Source organism: Rhinolophus hipposideros, assembly GCF_964194185.1.
Source record: "Rhinolophus hipposideros genome assembly, chromosome: 20".
NCBI lineage: Eukaryota > Metazoa > Chordata > Mammalia > Chiroptera > Rhinolophidae > Rhinolophus > Rhinolophus hipposideros.
Window position 1 is genome coordinate 43,968,096 of NC_138066.1, and position 21,188 is coordinate 43,989,283.

The 21,188-nt window shown below is 38.1% G+C and overlaps 1 protein-coding gene across 6 annotated transcripts in view; it reads right to left on the reverse strand.

Moving 5' to 3' along the window:
• Positions 1 to 1,610: 1,610 nt before the first annotated feature.
• Positions 1,611 to 21,188, reverse strand: part of ABCA8 (ATP binding cassette subfamily A member 8) — a 62,309-nt gene continuing 42,731 nt past the window's right edge. For 3 of the 6 annotated variants that reach the window (XM_081028902.1, XM_081028904.1, XM_081028905.1), the window contains 16 exons: positions 20,047 to 20,151; positions 15,957 to 16,130; positions 15,643 to 15,756; positions 13,891 to 14,004; positions 13,041 to 13,106; positions 12,499 to 12,590; positions 11,225 to 11,345; positions 10,460 to 10,577; positions 9,689 to 9,780; positions 7,563 to 7,723; positions 6,878 to 7,120; positions 6,004 to 6,123; positions 5,649 to 5,789; positions 4,160 to 4,239; positions 2,783 to 2,838; positions 1,631 to 2,649 (listed from right to left, as the gene is read on the reverse strand). In XM_081028902.1, coding sequence (XP_080885028.1) covers positions 2,557 to 2,649; positions 2,783 to 2,838; positions 4,160 to 4,239; positions 5,649 to 5,789; positions 6,004 to 6,123; positions 6,878 to 7,120; positions 7,563 to 7,723; positions 9,689 to 9,780; positions 10,460 to 10,577; positions 11,225 to 11,345; positions 12,499 to 12,590; positions 13,041 to 13,106; positions 13,891 to 14,004; positions 15,643 to 15,756; positions 15,957 to 16,130; positions 20,047 to 20,151 — 1,890 coding nt within the window. In that variant the 3' untranslated portion in view covers positions 1,631 to 2,556. Of the gene's footprint in view, positions 2,650 to 2,782; positions 2,839 to 3,955; positions 4,027 to 4,159; positions 4,240 to 5,648; positions 5,790 to 6,003; positions 6,124 to 6,877; positions 7,121 to 7,562; positions 7,724 to 9,688; positions 9,781 to 10,459; positions 10,578 to 11,224; positions 11,346 to 12,498; positions 12,591 to 13,040; positions 13,107 to 13,890; positions 14,005 to 15,642; positions 15,757 to 15,956; positions 16,131 to 20,046; positions 20,152 to 21,188 lie in introns of all 6 variants that reach the window. The other 3 variants (XM_081028903.1, XM_081028906.1, XR_013991955.1) reach the window with 2 other exon arrangements.

The window sequence follows — 21,188 nt, forward strand, 5'->3', positions numbered from 1 at the left end:
GAAGGGGATCAACACTTTAGCATTCTGAGATGTTGATTTTAAGCTGTTTATTAAGAAACAGACTCAGAGTGAATCTTTGTTCCTCCCGCCATTCCTGCCCAAGAGATTCAGACAAGAAAAACAAAACAAAACAACAAACCTGCTTCAAGAAGGAGGTCTTAGGATGTTACCTTTGCTGAACTAGAATTAAATATCGTAAAGGGGAATGCTTTAGACAGGGGCCTGTCAGCTAGATACCTGGTTTCCCATTGTTTCTGAGTTGTCCAGCAAGAATTTGTCTGCCATCTGTCTTCACTCTTCCTCAGCTACCTGTAAATCACCCATTCTCACTTCTGAAATCTAAAACCCCATTCCCTCTTTTCCCCTTTGTCGAAAATGACATATATACACAATGGTGACTTGCTATCTTTGGAATTTTCATGCACATGTGAATTCCCCATGCACATGTATTAAAATTTGAGTTTTCCCTGTTAATCTGTCTCTGATAATTTGATTATTAGCCCAGCTAGAAGAACTTAGAAAATGGGAGGAGAAGTATTAATTTGTTTTTTCAGCCCTGCATACAGATTTGGGGCCATCACCAGATTTGGTCTCACATGAAACCACATGAAGAGTTGGTCAGGCTTTTCCTTGCCAAAGAGCAGGTGCAAAACTTAAGCTCAGGTTTGACACAGTTGTCAGTGTCATTTTTACAAAGACCTAGTTGTCTGTGATATCAAGGCTCATTCAATCCATAGGCTAAGTAAAAAGCCACTTGGATGTTAAAAATCTGCTTGCCCCAGATCTCTCCAGCTGACCTGCCAAATAGCTTCAAGTCAAAACATACACACAAATAAACGAAAAACAACTGAGCTAGTTTGTATTACTTCTTTGGGTTGCAATGTGAAGACTTATTAAAATAAATCTGTTCAGTGTATTATTTGAACACCTCTGCTGGCCCTTGGGAAATAAAGTGAAAACAGGGACATATCGATATGTCCTTGAGAAGTGAGGCGGATATGAACAAAGTTTTGTCCAGGGCGTGGGAGAGCTTCTTGGCATCACTGGGCACTGCCACGCAGCAGTTTGGTGCTGCTGTTTGTCACTTTTGTTGTCATGGCAACCCTCTTAAATGAGTCCTGATCTCTCCATTTTACAGATGAGGAAACAAGGTCTGCACAGATAGTAAATGGTAGGTCCAAGATTGAATTTAGGTCATGCTCTAGATCACTGCTACACAGCAGCATTTGCTAGGGTAGGAAGTGGGTTTCATTCATCTTTTTGTTCCTAACACAAGATGCGTAAACAGACCTCACAAGAGCCTGGGCTTTGGAAGATAGTTAGGGGAAGGGTGCTCTCCAGAGCAGAATTTTCTAGGATGCTAAGAATTTTCTGAGGTTGGGAGGGTCAGGGATTTTGAAAAGGAAGAAAGGATACGCAAAGAACTGGTAGGAAAGCTCAGAGAATCATTTCCACAACTTAGCAAATCTTGTTTAACTACACTTTATGCATGGTAATTGCACCCTGTATTTTCAGAAGATTTTCCTAGGAAATGTGTGTGTCTCCACTTTTTACTTCATTGTTCATGGTGTGGTATATTCTTCTTTTACATTTTGGTAGCACACTGATTAAAGCAGCAAACTCACTTTTATATAGAGAAATTATTTTCAATTAGAGTGCAATGAACTTGAAAGAAGGAGGCCACTGAGTCAAGAAAAAGACACATGAAATACATGAAATAGAAAACATATTTTGAAACTACATATATGAGATTTATTTTATGTTTTTCACCAACTTGGTCATTTGACCTGTTAAGACATGTATCAACTTTCTGAGACGAAGTGGCAAATATCCATAAAAGATCAGTTATAATATAAGCATCTTTAGCCTAGATTTAGAAATACAATGAAAATTGGACTCCGTTAGTTTATAGAAATTTTTAAAAATGTATAATACATTCCTAATGGCAAGTTTTTAGTTTTCCAGACTATGTCTATGTTATTGATAGTGTTACCAATGGATATGTTGTCAAATCTATTGATATCAGGTATTATGACCAATGATATTTTAATATTTTTAGCCATAAGAAAGTACATTAAAATCTATTTCAATAAGTATGGTACTTTTTGACATTGTCCTTAAATTCTTACTAAAATATCAGCTTTACAAAGATTCAAACTTTCAAAAGAGTAAACACATGGATTTCTCATTCTAGGTTAGAAAACAGTGTTTTTAAGTTTCTGATAAAAAAAATTAAAAAAAAGTTGTATATCATATTCAGAAACAGAAACAATATTATACAAGTAAATGGATTTATTCAGCATTATACAGGAAAATGGGATCAGGGTGACCTGCAGAGATACGGAGGCTGTGACTGGGAATGGGGCTCAGTCGGGGGCCTCTGTTCATGTTGTGCCTGAATTTGCCCAGCCCTCACTCCTCCTCTCCACCACATGGACAACCATGTCAGGGTTTACAATATAACTTCTAAAAATATACATTGATGCTATGAAAATAAATGTCTTAAAAAGCAACCACAGGCTTGAACAGAAACATAGACTAGGTGGGGCTTCAAGGCTATTCGTGCGGGAGAAGTTTCCACTTCACTGAGAGATTGACGTGTTCATCAAAATCATCTAGCTCTTGCTCCTTGGAGAGCTCCAGGAAAACCTGAAAGGGGGCAAGGAATAAAGAGAGAGGGATGTCACACTGCATTCTGTAGCTCCAAATGAGTGCAAAGAGTATGCACTTGACTGTACATTTATATTCCATGGAGGATAGAAAATCTCTAAAACTGACCCACCTGCTCCAGAGTAGACTGTGAGAGGCTGTACTCCTCCAGGTTGAAGCTCTGTTTAACTGCACAAGGATGGACGTACATTAGGGGTTTATATATTTTTATATCCAGATGATCTTAGAAGTCAGTAGAGATAGCAATTTAAAAAATTAAATTAAAAGGTTAAGATAATAGCCGTTCATGGTTTAAGTATAGTGTTCAGTTAAAAGAACACCAATGCATTCCCATAGTTTCTGGGGGAAAGGTGCTGTTATGTTGCAGTTTTTGAGAGCTGTGTTTAAAGGAGGAAATGGTGCTGAGATGACTTCCTTCCATGCAGGAGAGCCGGTATTTTTGCACATTCAGCACAGAAAGAGGTGGAAGGCAGATATATTTTGAAAAGGGTTGCATCAGATAAAGTTGAAAAGGGTTGCATAGAGAAAGATGTCTGTGGTTTTCTAAGGAGCAGATAATCCTTATGGGCTGTTTTCATCGTTGCAGCTTGACCCAAATTAAGTTGAAAACCATTCTCCTTGACCAAAATGGACTGGGCAGGTAGTTAGAGCCCTGATAAGACCCCAGCAGACTGGAAATATGCTATCAACTGTAAGAGATTTGAAATATACCATCAAAGGTACCAGGCTAGTACTGGCCGCAGTGCCAATCCGGGCAGAGCTGTGAATGACCCCACAGCCCAGAATCTGGGGTGCTCTGCTCAGAGAATGGAAAAGAAGAGGGGTCACTGTGACCCCCGGATGCTATCAGCAGGAGTAAGAAGAGTCATTTAGAACCACGAGACTCGAATCTCTTCTCAGGAAAGGTGACAAGCAATTGAAAATCTCATTGAGCAATGACAATGACAAGAGTATGGGGAGGCAGCTCTGGCCAGCACAATGCAGAGTAGCAGAGTTGACAGGCTCAGATGGCAAGGAAAACATGAACCTGGCAATGACAAATGCAGTGTGGTGAACTTTCAAGTGCAGCAGACACAAGGAGATTGTCCTAATGACCAAACGAGATGTCAGTTTCTCAATATAGAGCCCAAGGCAATGAAACAATCTGCAAGGCCACAAAAATTTATTTTTAAATACACAAGCATCAATATTCCAAAGAAAGCATTCTCATTGAATGCACATATAACTAAGTTTTGACTTAGCTGATACCAATATATACATACAAAAATACGTGGAAAATACTCACAAAGCAAAAGTGAAAATCACTCCCATAACCTCTCTCCCCCAGAATCTCTCCACTTCCTTCATATTATACTCCTAAAATTCAATTTGAGATTTTAACTTTTCAGTTTAACATATTATGTCTCATTTCATTTTGTTATGTGGTTAATTTATTTTATCATTTGAAATTCTGCTTTCAGCATCTTATTTCAAACTTTATCTATCTTACCCATCTCTAGTTTGAAGAAAGCTTGGGCTAAAGGTTGCACATCTTCCACCGGCAACTTGTACACCATCAGGGATGAATACCTGGGAGGAGAGGAGGAGAGAGAGAGGTTGATACCACTTGTGGCAGACGGAAACCGAGTACAAACATCTCTCTGGTCTTTATTTCTGTAAATAAGAGTTGCTTTGGTGTAGGTGAAATGTCTAGGGTGAATCCATAGTAGTAAAAAGGAGGCGATTCAAAAGGAGAACTGGGGATGGGAAAGTAAGACTCAGACAGTTTACCATTCTTAGATGGAGGTGAGCAGGTACAGCATAAATGAAATTTCTAGATTTGCCAGTCACCTTTCACCTTATTTTTTAAGCTAAACACTTAACTCCTTGGTTTCATCTTCCAACCAGGCACTGACACCAGGTAGTTTCTTAGCGTTTCCCAAGTTGGGTGGAAATCTAAGTCTATTCTCCAGAGAATTCACACCTCTCCCACCTTCCCCCGCTCCTACTCAAACTGCTTTCCTCACATAGGATAACATAATTGAGTCTCTGGTGAGGAGACTAGAGTTCTCCAAAAATTCAGTGCCAAATATCGTTCAGCAACAATTTTTAAAATAATTTGTTTCTCAGATGTTTGCCTTTTTGTCATTTGGAAATCAGGAAGATTTCGATTTTGTATCTAAATATACTACAAGATACTATTTTGTATATCTAAAGATACTACAAGATACTATTTTGTATATTTATGGGACAATCATTCTCATGCATTTTGCTCATTCCCTACTCCTTTATGACATATTTCTACTCAGTCCTGGGCTGTACGTTGAGTTACAGCATTGTTTTATTATTTATATTCTACTGTAGAAATATACTTTCTGACCTTGTCATTATGATTTATTTTTCTTACTGTTTCCCCCCCTAACTCCTAAATCACCTACCTGGCTTCTGTAGTGAATTTTAGGTGTCAAAATGACCCTAAAGTTAATCTTTGATTTTTTTAATGTATTACTTTCATGAGAATAGTTTCATTACCAGACTCTATATAAAATTGGAAATGTTAATAGATTTGGAATAAAATAATGAGCTTTACATCCTAGTTCTGCCACTTGTTACCTGTCATTTGATCTAACATGTCTACCAATTTCCTACTCCTAAAGATAATAATTCCATTTATTAAGGTCCTTTTAAAGGCTAGTCTTTCACAATGCCCTTTTGAAATCATCTCATTTTTCACTGGAACACCAGTGTCTACCTTGGAAAGTTTCAGTGGGGACTGAATAATACAAGACCAGGACAGTGCCCAGCACATAGTAGGACCACAACACGTGCTTCATCAGCTCGTCTCTTCTCCAGCTTACTTTCTGCAGTATCCAACAAATCATTTCTTTCTTTTAGGGTTCCTTTTGGGCTAAATGTGGACTCAAATGACAATAAATCAATGAAACTGACAAAGAAAAGTTGACATTTGACACCAGACCGAAACCAGCCGCCCTCTTTACCTGTCCTGCCGGGCAGCCTGGGGGAAAAGCCTCAGAATTTCAGTGTGGAGGGGCTCCATTTGGGTGGGGTTTTTCACCTTCATCTCCAGCAGGTAATCCTTGCCAAATTTGCTTTTCAGGTGCTGGATGGAACCGATACATCTGGAGGGAGGAGCAGCAGGTCATAACAGAAAAAGAAAAAGACACAGAATGCAACATTTGAGACTCCTGGTTTACCACTGGTGTTGTTTTGAGGGCTTTACTGTTAGACCTAGGTGCAGTGGTTCCAACTCTTCATGCTGATCTCTCTCTGCCTACAGACAAATTCTTCCAGCCATGAAGCTGGGGGTCAAGTGATGGCTGGACAAGCACCCACCTCAGCCTTCCGGACACCATGATGGCCACACGGTCACACACGGCCTCAGCCTCTGCCATGTAATGGGTGGTCAGGAGGGCGCCCCTCTCCGTGTTTCTAACGGTGGCCCGGATCGCCTGCCTATGTTGTCAAGAGAATATTTGCAACTAAAGAAGTCTTCTAATTAATCAGAAATGGATAGAGAAAAGGATTTATAATGGGCATGACTGTGAATAATTAGCAAAAAGAGATTAAGCAAGGGAGGACTCTTCAGAGGGCAGGTGGGATGAGGAAGGGCAAGCCAGGTGGGAGGGGAATTCACGGAACACAATATTTATTATGAGGTTTTATTGAAGGAGGAATGCTGAGCAAGAGGCTGCAGGTGAAAACGCTGTGCAGAGGGAACAGAATGGTACCAAAGTGCACAGACTTGTCATGACCTAGTAAAAACAAATAAATGCTCAATAAACACACGACAACATTCAAAACTCTCCTTCTGCCCCCACCCTTGCAATCTAATGAGAATTCCCATCCTATGTGATGACACTATATGACTGTGTCATACTGTGTCACAGAGCTGCACCACAACTACCTAACAGCTCAATCGAGCAATTGTAATACGCAGAGTGAGTATGTTTGGGCCCTGCCAGTGCTTATTTTTCCTTTAATGAGGCATGGTTAGGAAATACCAGGAAAAGATGGCATTTTTCGTTGTTGTTGTTTTTTACTTTTTTGGTCAAAGTATCAGTTTTACTAATAATATGGAAGTGTTTTTTTGTGTGTTTTGTTTTTCACATTAAGAAACAGTTTAAGGGAGAATTTGTGCAGGAGTAAAACAATTCACAAATGTCTTGCAAGGCGTCCACACTGATCCTGACCAGGTAGCGTTCCTCACCACATCTGCTGCTGCCCCTCGGGGTCCATCCCAGTGGACGGCTCGTCCAGCAGCACCACCGACGGGTTTCCCAGGATGCTCAGTGCGAAGCACAGCTGGAACGAGAGGAGCAGCGCGTCTGGCCCCACCTGTGGGCTGCGCAGAGGAACCCCGAGCCCCGCCCCTACCTTTCTCTTTATTCCCTCGGATAAGGCCTTCACCGGACGCCTCTGCTGGTCCTGCAGCTTGAGCGCATCTACCAACCTGGAGGATACAAAGGAGCCTTACACGTCGACAGGGAAACGGGGCCACGCAGGACCAGGATGAGGAGCAGAGCTCAGAAATGTGGTTCTGAGAACAGATGCCTGGCCATCCTACAATTGATTGTTTTGCTTCCTCCCCCGCCCCCTGCCCACCAAAAAAAAAAAGATAATCTTTCCATTTAAAAGAATATAAACACATTTCGTGATGTCCAAATAGCTGTCCTAGGATAGATTACATTTAAATTTTAGTATTTTTTTTAAATCAATTTTACCAATGAATACTGACTTTTTTCTTTCCATACTTAATATGAGAAAAAATATCCCTGTGAAATCGGGGAACTCAGTTTCTAATTACAAATCTACCCAATGTGGTCTGAGTCAGCAACAAGTCTCTGGGCCTCAGTTTCCCATGAAGGAAGAACGGGTGTGTCTCCCCCATGTACCGTGTGATGGCTACGGCAGCGTCCGCTTTCCTCAGCCCTTTCACGGCCGCGAACACCTCCAGATGTTCCCTCACCGTCAGACTGGGCCACAGCGCGTTCTCCTGAGGACAGTACCCCAGGAACCCCAGGGGGTCCCCTTCGCTGCTCCCTTTTAGTTGCACCTGCAGAGAAAAGTTCACGCTCAGACCCTACGACCTGCATTGCATCTCTGTGTTGCCATGACACCTTGCTCCTTATAAACCTACAAAAACTAGAGAAGTTCTAGGATCTCATTGGGTTTAGTCATCTGTAACCAGTTTGCACCGGGGGAAGGTTGTCAGAGAGGAAGTACATGGAAACCAACGTATGCACAACATCATCTAAGCTGCAAAACAAGTATCTCACAAGTGTGGTGTTCTCGCCATCATGGCCAAAAATTTATATCCAATTTTCTTTTCCTTGCACTCTGAAAGACGTACATTAAGTACTCGTTATTGAGCTTCAGTCACTGATGAAATGTGTTTTGAGAACTGCTGATGTAACAAATACTGAGCTGCCTGCTTTGGATGCAGTGAGCATCCAAATGGAATGGCCAGTGCCCTGGTTACTGGAAGTTTTCATTCTACTGAGTGAACCAGGTAGTAAACAAGCAGAGAAATGAGGCAGCAGAATGCATACGGATCATAAGTGGTGCGGTTATGGAAATATTCTGGAGGTTGGGATGGAGAAAAGCAGGGGAAGTAACTTTAGGTGGGGTGCTTAGAGAAAGCCTGTCTGCTGAGGAGCCATTTCAGCAGAAGAGCAAGAGGACGCCTGCCGTGGAAAAGGCCAGAAGAAAGGGATTTGGGGCGGAACAAAGCTCTGGGAAGGGATGATGCTCAGTGTCTTCTGAGCCCCAAAGCAAAGCCAGGGGGGCTGGAGCAGAGTGATCAAGTGGAGAAGAGAGAGATGAGACAGAAGGGACACAGAAACCAGCTCCTGACAAGCAGCGGAGGTTTCCTTCCAGCCTTACTGCAGTGGGAGGTCATTGACAGTAGTTAAGCAGGACAGTGATATTGTTTATAAAGATCACACTGGCTGATCTGATTAAAGCTGATTTCATGAGACCCTAATAGTTGGCTTTATAATTAAGATCTTACCTTTTAAAATATTTCGTTCCAATACATCAATGAACAGTTACCTCTTTTGCCCATGCTTAATGAGAAATAGAATATTGATTTGGGGTTCTGGGGGTGATTGAATTGGAGGGTGGTCTCGGTGGAACTAAGGAGTCCAGTTGGGCTTGGCTAGTTACCAACATCCCTGAGAGGTCTGCTTCATGAATACCTCGGCTTCAGAGGGACTGCGAATATATTTTCTCCTTCCTCTTTAGCGGGCTATTTGTCAGTCACATTCCTGGCGGTTGTTCCTGTGGTGGGCTTGACCACTAACCTCCTTCCTTTGGTGTAGTTCCACAGACCTCCTCCTCAGATTCTGTTCTCTCCTTCCCCTGGACGTGCTTTCCAAGGAGCTCTTTAAGGCTCTCTATCTTCTGCCATAGAATTTTGGGGAAAAGTTTTCTCTATACCTCATGTTGTCTATAATAAATCAGCTTTTTTGCTGTTTGCCTGGCCCTTTTAGACAGTTGCACTGCAAGTATAAATGAGTTGAATTCACACCCTGCTGCTCAACTTCGAGCCAATCCTTGAAAACACAACCCCAAGATAGTGTATTTGAACCAAAATATGTGTCCCAGTACCTAAGCACTTTTTGAAGGACCATGAATTTGGTTGCTTAAGAAAGGTGTTTATACAAACATTTTTATTCAAGATTAAAGCATTACAAACTGGGAGGGCAGTGCGCATTGAAAGTGCAAATCCACGTGCTTTTTGGTCCTATAAATAGAGTTCGTATGGATTCTGATGTTGATTTCTGATCTGACATTGGACATTCCCTCCAAATGCCTTTGGAGGCATGAATAATCATTCCTCTTTCAGTGATTCATTTTGTGTTATTAATGTGATAATTTGTGATGTATTATTCTGCTGCATTGATCACTTCAACTATATAATGATTGAATGAGATTTTGTTATTTACAAAGTTTTAACATCTTATAACTTTTATTTTGAGCATGACTAAATACCATATTTTCCACATAATTCACCTACCTGTCCAGCACTTGGTTTTGTGTCTCCAGTTATCATGTTAATGGATGTACTTTTACCAGCTCCATTGTGTCCTAATAATCCCAAAACCTCACCTGAAACAAACAGACAAAAGAGGTTACACTTAATACTGGCTGATTTTAATAGTAAAATTAAGAATGAGTCTGCAATCTCGCTATGCGCCAAGTGTTGTGCCACGTGCTTTGTATATAGTATTTCACTTAATTGTCACAACCCCCACCACTACCCTGAGAGGTCATTATCACAATCCTTTCTTACACATTTGGGGACAGAAGCTCTTAGGGATGAGGTTAATTGCCCAAAGTTACACAGATGGATAGTGACAAAGCTGCTCTTGGAAACTAGGTGTGTCAGACTCTGTCTCCAGTGATCCTAAGTGCTGTGAGATGTCACAAAATGAGACCATCTAACATCTGCTGGCCCAGTCTTCAGAATCTACTAGCACATCCCGTTAGTTCTCCTGTGAAAAATGAGCATCAGGAAACCAATCGTGTTCATTAAATAGAAATGTTATGGTCTCAATGGTTCATTTTAATAGAGCACTTATGGCTTCCTGTTGATGTGACTAAGCCCCTATCCATGGGCATAAGTTAATTAATTTCATGTTGAAACGAGCTATGTAAAAGGAGCTGTCAAGGTCGCCAGCTGATGGGTCTGTGTGTGAACCAAGAGGTGGTGTACAGAATGATTCTCATCAAGAACCGTAAGGGGGGCCCTGAGCCAGCAGTGGAAGGAAGGGCCACTGTGTCCAACCTTTTCTAACACAGAAAGAGACATTTCTTGTGGCTATTTTCTTCTTCCTCTTGGAAAAGCAGTGTTTCCTCTTCTCTACATACTCCTTGCGTAGACAGCTAGCAATGACGACTGGTTTCTGTAAATGATAAGTAAATCATGTCAGACTTTCATTCTCCCTATTAACTTTATAAAAAGCTCTATTAACCCACAGGGTTGGCCCCTCGCTGCACAAGCCATGCATCAGAGAAGACCTTCTACTAGGTGACACATTTATTGGCCATTCTCCCAGGCTAGCACTTATTTTTCAACAGAAGAGGCTATCGTTTTCCTCTCCTATAAAAGCAGTTACTCAGGAACACATTATTGTATGCAGCTGGCCCGTCTCTCAGAACGGAAACATAGAGATGAGAGAAGCACCGAATCACCCTCCACGGACAAAACGACATGCTGTGGATTGGACTGCATCCTGAACTTTGTACAAGAAAGTGCCACTTGGCTCACTTTCTAAAATCCACAAAAATCCACATGTTCTTTCCCGGCTTTTGCACTTTCAGTTGCACTCCACTTTTTGATTTTTTATTCTACGAAAGACGAAGCAAGTTAACATAACTTTTACTCTGCTCGTCGAGATGTAAAAATGACTACCTAGTAAAATCAAGCAGTGATTCTCATTTGTCTGAATTAGAGAAACTCAACATCATTTGAGAATTAGACTTGTAGACAGGCCACTTTAACTGGCAAATGTTTGTGTTGGATGAAATCACCTACTTTGTGTGTTTTTACCTCATCAAAGTTTGTGAAGCTCAAGGCATTTGCTGTTCTCTCTCTTTCCATCTGAACATCTTCGTCCTCTCTTTCTGGCTCTTCTGGATTTTGGCAGACATCGCTGCTTCTCGGGAAAATTCTGGAGCCAAAACCATCCATTAGTATTTGATTTGGGGTTTTCACCCATGTATCGTGAATACCACCTTCTTTAAGTCTTATATTTGAATAGATTGATAATTAATGAGCCATCATAATCCCCCTTCAGAGCTGTGAGCCCTCCTTCCTTTAATGGTACTAGTACTATATTTAATAACCATTGCTTCTTACACATCTTTCATTCTACTCATTTATAGAAACATCAGTTTTTAAAAATATCAATAGGTAACTTAGTACTTATTACCCAACAAAGAATTTTAATATCATAGCTTAATGAAATAATTTTTCTGGGAACCCTAGCTTTGGCACCAACATGTTATCATTACATTTTTATAGGGAAACTAGGTCAGAATATTTGAAGTCAGATAACCACCCCCAAGTACAAGTAAGATGCTTGATCTCCTATTAAACTTGGCCATGTCTTTGGAATACGTCAGATTCCCTCTTTCTCCTCCATTCTAACTCTGTCCCTCATACCCAGAATATATCTCATTCTATTCTCTCTTCCTTCAACGTAATCTCCCATACTGATCTTACAAGATTTCTTAAAGGTCTTCTTTCATCTTGGAAGTCTCCCACCCAACTATCTGTAATAGTTAAAAATGAAACTGATATAGTTTGGAAGACAAAAAGGGAAAAAAATGTTTATGGCTGTGTACTTGAATGGTGCGAAAAGAAAAAGTCTCAGCTTTTAAGTTCCATTCATAACTGAACTAGTCTATGACCTACCAGTTGGGTTTCTCACTCCCACAGGAAAAAAGCACAGTTATCACTGTCTTGGACCTTTTGGTGATTCTAGTCTTCATTTCTGGAGCAGCAGCATTCCTTCTACTGCCAATCCATTCAAATTTATTGCTATTTAAACTGAACTAGCTGCTTGTAACTTTCTCCAGTGTTCCACTGCACACAATGTCTGATGGAGCCCTTAATATGCAATGTTTCAGGTCTGTTTCCTCCACTATTTATAACCTTCCTTGGTTTACATACCTAGACCTCTATGATTTGTATTGGCATATGTTTACTACCTCAGCCTATCCTAGCACTTGGCACTTGTTTGTTAATGGATTAATTTATGCATGAAAAAATATTTTAAAATATTGATCACTGAAATGAAAGAATCCAATTTGATTCCCAACCTAAATAACGGATCCTTTCTCATTGATTTCTTTCCAAACTTCCATTCCAGACATCGAAGAATAAAAACAAAGATGATACAATGAAGGAAAGGCTAGAAATAGAGAGAGAGAGAGATGCACAATTAGAAACAGTAAAAGAAAACGGTTTCATATCAGAAGTGAATTAGGAACAATTGGACTTCTACAAAGAATTATTTGGCAAAACCATTAAAATTTCCAATAAACTATTTGTCAAATTGTGAAACTATCAAATTCAGTTTCAATCTTGTTTACAGAAACACTAGAAACAAATATAATTATGCGATAACATTACTTCATTTCCCAGAATAGTTGTATAGTGTTATCAAAATTTGGGAAGTGTATTATCTGGTTAGTTGATCTTTATAGAAAAAATTGTTCCATATTTCATAAATATTTTATCTCTATGGGCTACAAACACCTATATATCCACCTTAATAAAAAGTTTCATCAAGTTTACAGGAATTAAAATGGTTCAGTTTTGTAAAATACATGATAATTTTTAATGAAGTGTGTGTTCTTACAATTAGGAATACCAGAAAGGGCTCTGCACCTGCTGGTTCTCCACTAAACAGAGGAAACAAAACAAGCTGCAAAAAAGAAACACAATGGTTAAACGGGAAGTTTTTTTGTTTCATGAATTTTATTCATAGAAAGGTGATTGGGCCATTGAATAGCCCTACTGGCATGACCCCCGATTTCACCAAGAGTGTTGGCTAAGTGTCCTTTTTATAATGTGTTGTGAGGGGCTGTCTTCCTTCTGCCCAAGGTCTATGAGCCACTGTGCTTTTATTTGAAGCAATAGTTATTCATCCACAGGTGAGAAAGTCTTGGGTGTCTGTGCTAGCCTCTCCAAACAGTGAGAGAGGCAGGATTTATCCTTATCATACAGACAGAACTTCCTGTCCCCATTGTTCCTTTCACAGGTCCCTTTCTTTCCTTCCCTTCACCCACGGATACCTCTTCGCCCACATACTGCAACTTCCTGCCTTTTGTAGCAGTATGGAAGTCATCCCATAGAAAAAAGGGGGTATTTTATTCACATTGAGAACTTCTCTAGAACCCTGAAATCCCCCAAATTAAGGACATTTCATTTGCCTCCTTTTAAAGCTGTGTAATGCCCAGAATAAGTGTAAAGGCTGCTTGATTGTTCATCACCCATTATCCTTCCTCCCCACCCATTCATCGGGGCCAGCTTTTCTATTCCAGTTCAGCTGCAGTATATCATCCTATCTGGAAGAAATTCCATTGGAATCCATGAAGTAGAAATCGTCAAATGTCATGCATATTTCACATGTTGTTCCAACCCTAAGCAAAGCTTTCACAATTGGTCATGAGTTCCAGGACACTGGAACAGATGGGGGTATTACTTACACGAATAGATATGAACATGCAGCCAATTAATGTGGTGTGTGGTATTAAAAAGGTGATGATATACAGTAAAACATAGTAATCCACCAGAAAAATAGCCACACAGAAGAAGGTGATCTAAAGAAAATACAAATACGTGTGTTAATCATTCTGAACTATAGCAGATGTTCCAAATTGAGATGGCTCATCTTGGAGATATTCCTAATTTCCATTCCAACCTCAAAAACCAAGCTGAAATCAGCATATCTCCACTGACATTTTCTCTTAGTGATTTAGCCAAATTCCTTTGGCCTGGAGTATCATGAAAGAAAAATCACAGAATCAATACAGGAACTACTATGTATAGGATATTTTAATTACAGAAAAGGAAAAAAAAAGTGGTGTATATTGTTTTTGGAGGTAAAATTTAGAACCGTAGATAAGCAATAAGCATAGGTAAAAATTGAAATTGGAATAAAACAACAACAGTGAAAGAAGACTTTTGTTAATTATACCAATGGAGAAATATAAGCATTTAATAACTTGAAGTGGCTTAGTAGAAATTCTAAAATACAAAATTAAAGGATAAGAGAAAATTATAGGGACACCTGACGCTCTCAGATTTTTTTTCTTCTAAACTGTTGCACTGCCTTCCTGAAAGTTTCTGTACTTCTAATTTTTCTGTGTTACAAATCATTACTTTTATGGCTTTCAGAATATTCTTCCTGAAAGTGCATCTCTGGTCATGTATCTTTCCTGCACTCTAAGATTCCATGGCTTTCCACTGTCTGTAGAATGAATCCTCGAGCACATCATTTAAAGTCAGTCATTGTTTCAACCATTATTTTCACCATAACTAGGACCACATTCAGGCTACACCTTGTTTTCTATCCATGTCCAACATGTTATGACCAGTTCCCAGGACTTTCTGCTAGCCTGGACTTCCTTTATTATTTTCTATTTGCACCATCATTCTTCTCTAGCTGTTGAAATCTTACACTTCTTCAGGTTTCACTCTCTAAAGGAAATCTCTGCTCTCGCTTTCATGAACAAATCTAACTCATCTATGGTTTTCATAGACCTCTTTGTTATTCAGTTGCGTAACAGACTTTTAAAGACAGATGATATCTCAATAACTTTTGCCTTATCATTTTGTTTTAATAAGTGGCTGTTTACTCATCTGTTTGCCCTCTGCATGAACTTTCAGTGTTGAAACTGTCTATTTTTTTTCTCCATGATAAGTCTCACTTTGGGACACATTGTTGGAAGCCAATAAATGTTTGTTGAATTTGTAATTTATTTTGCGGTATCCTGAAATGACAGGAAATTAGAATAGATGCTTGTAGATTACATGTATTTCCCCTCCTAATTTAGATAAAACAAGTGTTGCTTTATGAAATTAATTCTTGGTAGAGAGTTGGAGAAGCAGTTTGTAGTTTTAACTATGCTAGTAACAGTGTGTGTTATCTCGTGTAATTTTGTGGAGGTCTTTGGAGCTATTTCTTTTTCAGTAAAAAGAAAATACAGATTTTTCCAGATTTGCTTCTGGTAAATATTTTATGGTTCTAGAAAAATTGGGCTACTTTTAAAGAAAGACAACGGTAGAAATAGGAAGAAAAAAAGATGCAGACTTTGAAAAGAATCTGTACCTAAAGCAAACAAAATATTTTAGACCGAAATATTAATTTATCATTCTAACAAGGGCAAATTTTAAAGTATTAGCTCAGAATTGTACATTGCACATATAAAATAAATGTTTAAAAGAAACATACTTACAATAAAGAAGCAAAATGACCAAATGCCACTATTTTTTCTCCCCTTGCGAAAAATAAACGAAATTATATATGTAAAGAAGATAAGTGATATGGCGTAACCAATGGCGCATGGGATCTGAAATCAACAGGAATATGTTGACTTTAATTAAAGACAAATGCAATTTAGAAAAACATTTAGGATCCAAAACACTGTCATAGCACGGGGTTTTATAGTTATCAAATTCATGACAATGTGAATATCAATGAAAACAATTTGTATCTTCAAATTTTCAAATTAAAGCATACAATATTTGTCCTATGAATATTGTCACTTACTTGCATAATCTGATTTATACTTGTAAAAATAGAATCGTGGAGGCTTAAAATGTAGTCCATCAGATACATGAAAAGGAATATCAACCAGTACATCGGAACATCCACCAGCGCCTGCCCAAACCAGTAAGCAGAAGGGAAGAGCCCTGAAATCCGTAGCTGGGACCAAGCTTTGTTCTGAGTAGGAGACAGCAAAGGTACAGAGTGGTATTTCAATTTGACACTTAAGAGAATGTAGGTTATGTAAGAAAATACTCAAGCAAAACCTCCATTTGTAATAATTCTGCATCATGGCTACACATGTTATCTGGACCAAGGGATATGGATAATGCCAAATAGAAACGATCAGAACCATACGATTTCACTGATATTTGGTATCTAAAACTGAAAACAATGAAAGAACAAGACAAACAAATAAGGAACAAAAATTCATAGACACAGAGAATAGTTTAGTGGTTACCAGAGGGTAAGGGGCGTGCGGGGGTGGTAGATGAGGGTAAAGAGGATCAAATATATGGTGATAGAAAGAGAACTGACTCTGGGTGGTGAACACACAATGTGATATATATGTAGATGAGGTATTACAGAATTGTACACCTGAAATCTATGTAACTTTACTAACAATTGTCACCCCAATAAACTTTAATTAAAAAAAAGACTTGAGAAAACAATCAAGAAAGGTTGACTGGCTTGAGGTTTTGTGGCGGTAAGGAGGTGGGTGGGAATAAAGGTATCCCCACATGTGCAAAAAAAAAAAAAAAGATCAGTTTGCTGCTTTAATTCACAGCAGTGATGTCCATCACACATCTGATAGAAATATGTGAAAGAAGACCTCAGAATAATCAGGGCACCAACAATGCAGTAAACAAAACAGTGGTTAATGACTTACAGGGGTGGTCATTATCTAAGCAGCTTACTTCCTACTTCCCATCAGTGCTCTGCTTGAACTCAGTATGAACTTCTCTTTCTCTCTCTTTTCTAGATTGCACATGTGTGTGTATTAATTGCTTTGTCTTTTTAATCTAAGTATTAGATTAATCTAAGTAATAAATGACATGTTACAGTAGTTTTGCCATAGCACACATTCAAACATTTATTACCCACCCAAATATTTATGTATATGTACATCAATATACATACATTCATAAGTATAGGTGTATTTTGTACCACTTGCCATTCGCTGAATAAACTACTAAATTACATATTTTGAAACCACTTACCAAGTGATGTGGTTTTGGCGTATATTAAACCTTTCTAAAAATTTTGAATATATATACATATATATATACACATATACATATATATATTTTTTAAATATTTACATTCGTTTGTTGATGGTCACTGATTAGCTAAACAATGTTCCTGTCTGAGATGTAATTTGACCTATGGATTCATATGAAGATCTCCCAACACAGGTCCATTCAGGTAGTACAATTGTAAGGACTTGGCGATCGACTCAATATGTGGGTGAAGCTATGCGCGGAATGAAGGATGGTTTTAGGTTACTGACAGGATAACTGATGTGTACTGCTGACCTTTATGAAGACAGACAATATGAAAGGGGGAACATATTTAAGAATATCATAAATTCAGTTTGGGAAGCATGAAGTTTGAGTGTCGTGATGCCTCCGGTGGAAAAGCTGCGAAAAGTGTTTGGATCCGCATTGGAATTACAAGTTAGAGATCGGGGCTAGTGTCAAATCTGTGAGTGACCAGTAGGCAGAAGGGATTTGAAGCCTTCGGATGGGACGAACTTGCCTAGGAGACAATGATATCTAACACGAAAAGAGAGCCAGAGGTTGAGATCTGAGGATTTCCAAAATTTAGAGGTGAGAGAGGATTAGGAGAAACATGGTGAAATCATGGCATCACATAGGCCAAAGAAAGTGTTCATGTTCTCTACGGGAGAAGTTTTAAGTTTGGACTATGTTAGTAGCAGAATGACTGACAGTTGTATCAGGCCAGTAAATGGCATTTCCCAAGATTCCTGGAGGTTCTACTCTAGAAAGGGAACATTACACAGATAATATTCTATAATACATTCTCTCTTCTCTTGGGCAACAGAATCACTTTGAAGGGGAAGTGACACAGATGAAGATGGTATTGAGAAAACAGAGATGCTTATGCAAGGTTTCATGGATTTTCTGTATTAAAGCTACAAAAAGGGAGTCATTAAAGGATATTGTATTGGAACTTCTAAGTAAAGCTAATGTGAGTTGGCCTGCATTGATTATCATAAATTCACCACCTTACGATTACTACTCAACATTTGTCTCCATTTCAAATCAACTGAATCACAATCTTCATTTTAACCAAATGGTCCAGTAATTTGTAGGCACATTAAAGAATCATTTGGATTAATGAAAGGGTGTCTGTGAATGAAAACTTATAAATAGATTATCAGTTAAACATTGGGATTTTCTTTTTATTTCTCCAAGTTCTCACAGTTTCAAAAACATCATTTCCTTTTATTTCAACAATCTCTTTTTAATTTACTTTTTTGAAATATAACTTTCAAACAATAAAAAGTACCCATATTAAATATATAGTTACATGAGATTTAATGACTGTATATATATATTCCTGTATCACCATCATAATCAAGGTATAGAAATTTCCTTTAAACTCCAAATTTCTCATGCTTGTTTAGTCACTAACCTTTATTGCTTGTTACAAGTAACCACAGGTCTGCTTTTTGTCACTATGGACTAGTTTCACACACACGCACAAAAAAAAAAAAAAAGGAAGAAAGAAATCATTCATTATCTACTCTTTCGTTTCTCATTCATGTTGATGAGTTTATTAGCTGTTCCTTCTTTTGTATTGCTGAGTGCTAGTCCATTGCGTGGCTATAATAATATTTATATAAGTTCATAGCTTGGAGGACATTTGGATTGTTTCAGGTTGTTGGCTATTGTGAATAAAGCTGCTAAGGACATTAATGTACAAGTCTGCTTGTGGAAAGATGTTTTCTTTTCTCTTGGGTAAACACTTAGGAGAGGAATAGCTGAGTCATACAATAAGTGTATTTTTAACTTTATAAGAAAGAGTCAAATTTTTTTCAAAGTGATTGTACGAGTTACATTCCCACCAGCAATGTGTGAGAATTCCAGTTTCTCCACATCTTCACAAACTCTTGATATTGTCAGTCATTTTAACATTACTCATTTTATTTGGTGTGAAAAGGTATCTCACCAGGGTTATTCTCTGAATTACTCATGATATTAGCCATCTCTTCATGGCATATTTTCCATCCATGTATCTTCTTTGGTGAAGTATCTGTTTGAATATTTTGCCCATCTTTAAAATTAGGCTATATTCTATTAATATTACAAAGGTGTAAGAATTCTTTTATTCTTGATATAAATCTCTTGTGAGATACATATGCATTGTGAATATTTTTTTCTCCAGCCCGTAGCTTTTTCTTTTCTTATTGGTGTTTTACAAAGAGCAAAAGGTTTTGAATTTGATGAAGTTCAAGATATTATTTTCTCTTATGGTTCATGCTTCTCCTGTCCCATCTAAGAAATATTTGCCTACCACAAGATCTATGGTTCATTTCAAAATCATTTTTGTGTATGGTGTAAGGTAAGAGTTGATAAAATTCTTTTTCAGAATGATTATCAAGTTTCCATTCAATTCGCTGGAAAGATGAACCTTACCCATTTTAGCTCCCTGGCAGTTTTATTGAAAACAAATTGATGATATGTGTGGGTTTATATCTGAAATGTCTATTCCATTTTATATATATGATTATACTTAATTAGTACAACACATTCTTAGTTATTATAATTTTGTAGCAAACCTGGAAGTCAGAAGCATAAATCCCTCAACTTTGTTTTTCAGTTATTTTGTCTATTTTAAGTTCTTTGTATATCCATATACATTTTAGAATCATTCTCTATAATCTATTTATCTATATTATGTATATTTCCATTTGTAAAACCTCTTTTAATTTTTATAACTTAGAATTTATGTCTGAATTCGCTGCTCAATTAAACATATAAAATAGCCTCTTAAAAAATACTGTAATTATATTACCTTCAGCATATAATTGTACCGAGTAATGCAAGTCTCAGTTACTCACTGTTACCTTATAATCATCAATGCTGCTCATGGCTATATAAGGAGCGCAGCTGGATGCCAAAATCAACCAGAACATGGCAGGGATCAGGAGTTCAAACGGATTATTTTGTTCCTTTTGAAAAATGCAAAGAATGTAATGAGCTGAATAAACAAATCCAAAATTCATTTTCTGGAATACATTTTAAAAACCACAAAACAGATTATAATCCTGCCTTAGGTCCCTTTTGAGGTTACCAAACTCTTTCGTTATCCATTCAGTTTTGTAGCTTGACTTTTGGCTTAATACCTCAATTTATGAATAAGGAAAGCGATTCAAAGAAGGTAAATAAACAGCTAATATTACATCATTGGAAAGCAGCAAGAGTAAGATTTTTCATTTACTCTTACTCTAATGGAAACTTACTTTATGGTTTTAAAATTTATTCTGATGCTAAATAATAAATAATGATAATGTACGGTTGAAACACTCAATTTCCTAATTGATTTTTATAATCATTTGAAATGGAATAGTTTGGCTCAAAAATCATATCAGATATTTATATATCTGGGCATATGTATATGCCCAGATATATATATGGGCATAGCGATAATAAGTTATCTTTTTAGGTACACCATGAGACGAGATAAATATTGGTTGAGAATGCAAAGGCAGAGATGAGGTACTAGCAGGGGAAGTAAAATCTCCAAGGCAAATCTTGCTCTTGGTTATGCATATTGTTGCTCCTTTTTATAACTGTCTTGAAGGACAGAAGATTTACAAATTCTCTTGAAAGCGGTTCCCATGTTACTTTCACGATTCATGCAGTTGTTTGATTATGCACATTACTGAAAAAAGGTGTAACCAGAGGCTGATTGTCTTTAGCCTGGCCATCAGACACACTTGCCAAACACAGAAAGGTGAGATTTAAGCTTATTGTCAGAATCTTTCCAGAACACCCTACATGCGGGGTTGGGGGGGAGGGTTAGTACTCAGTGGCAAATCCATTGATTTGGGGCAAGACAAAAGTAAGGTCTGAAATTACAAAAAAACTCTTACATGAGCAATAAATAGGTAAATTCAAATAGAGCATAAAATAAGTTGTTGAGGATGTTAAAGGTAAGATGTTGGGCACATAAATATAAGGTCAACTGAGCTGGTTGGTATCATCA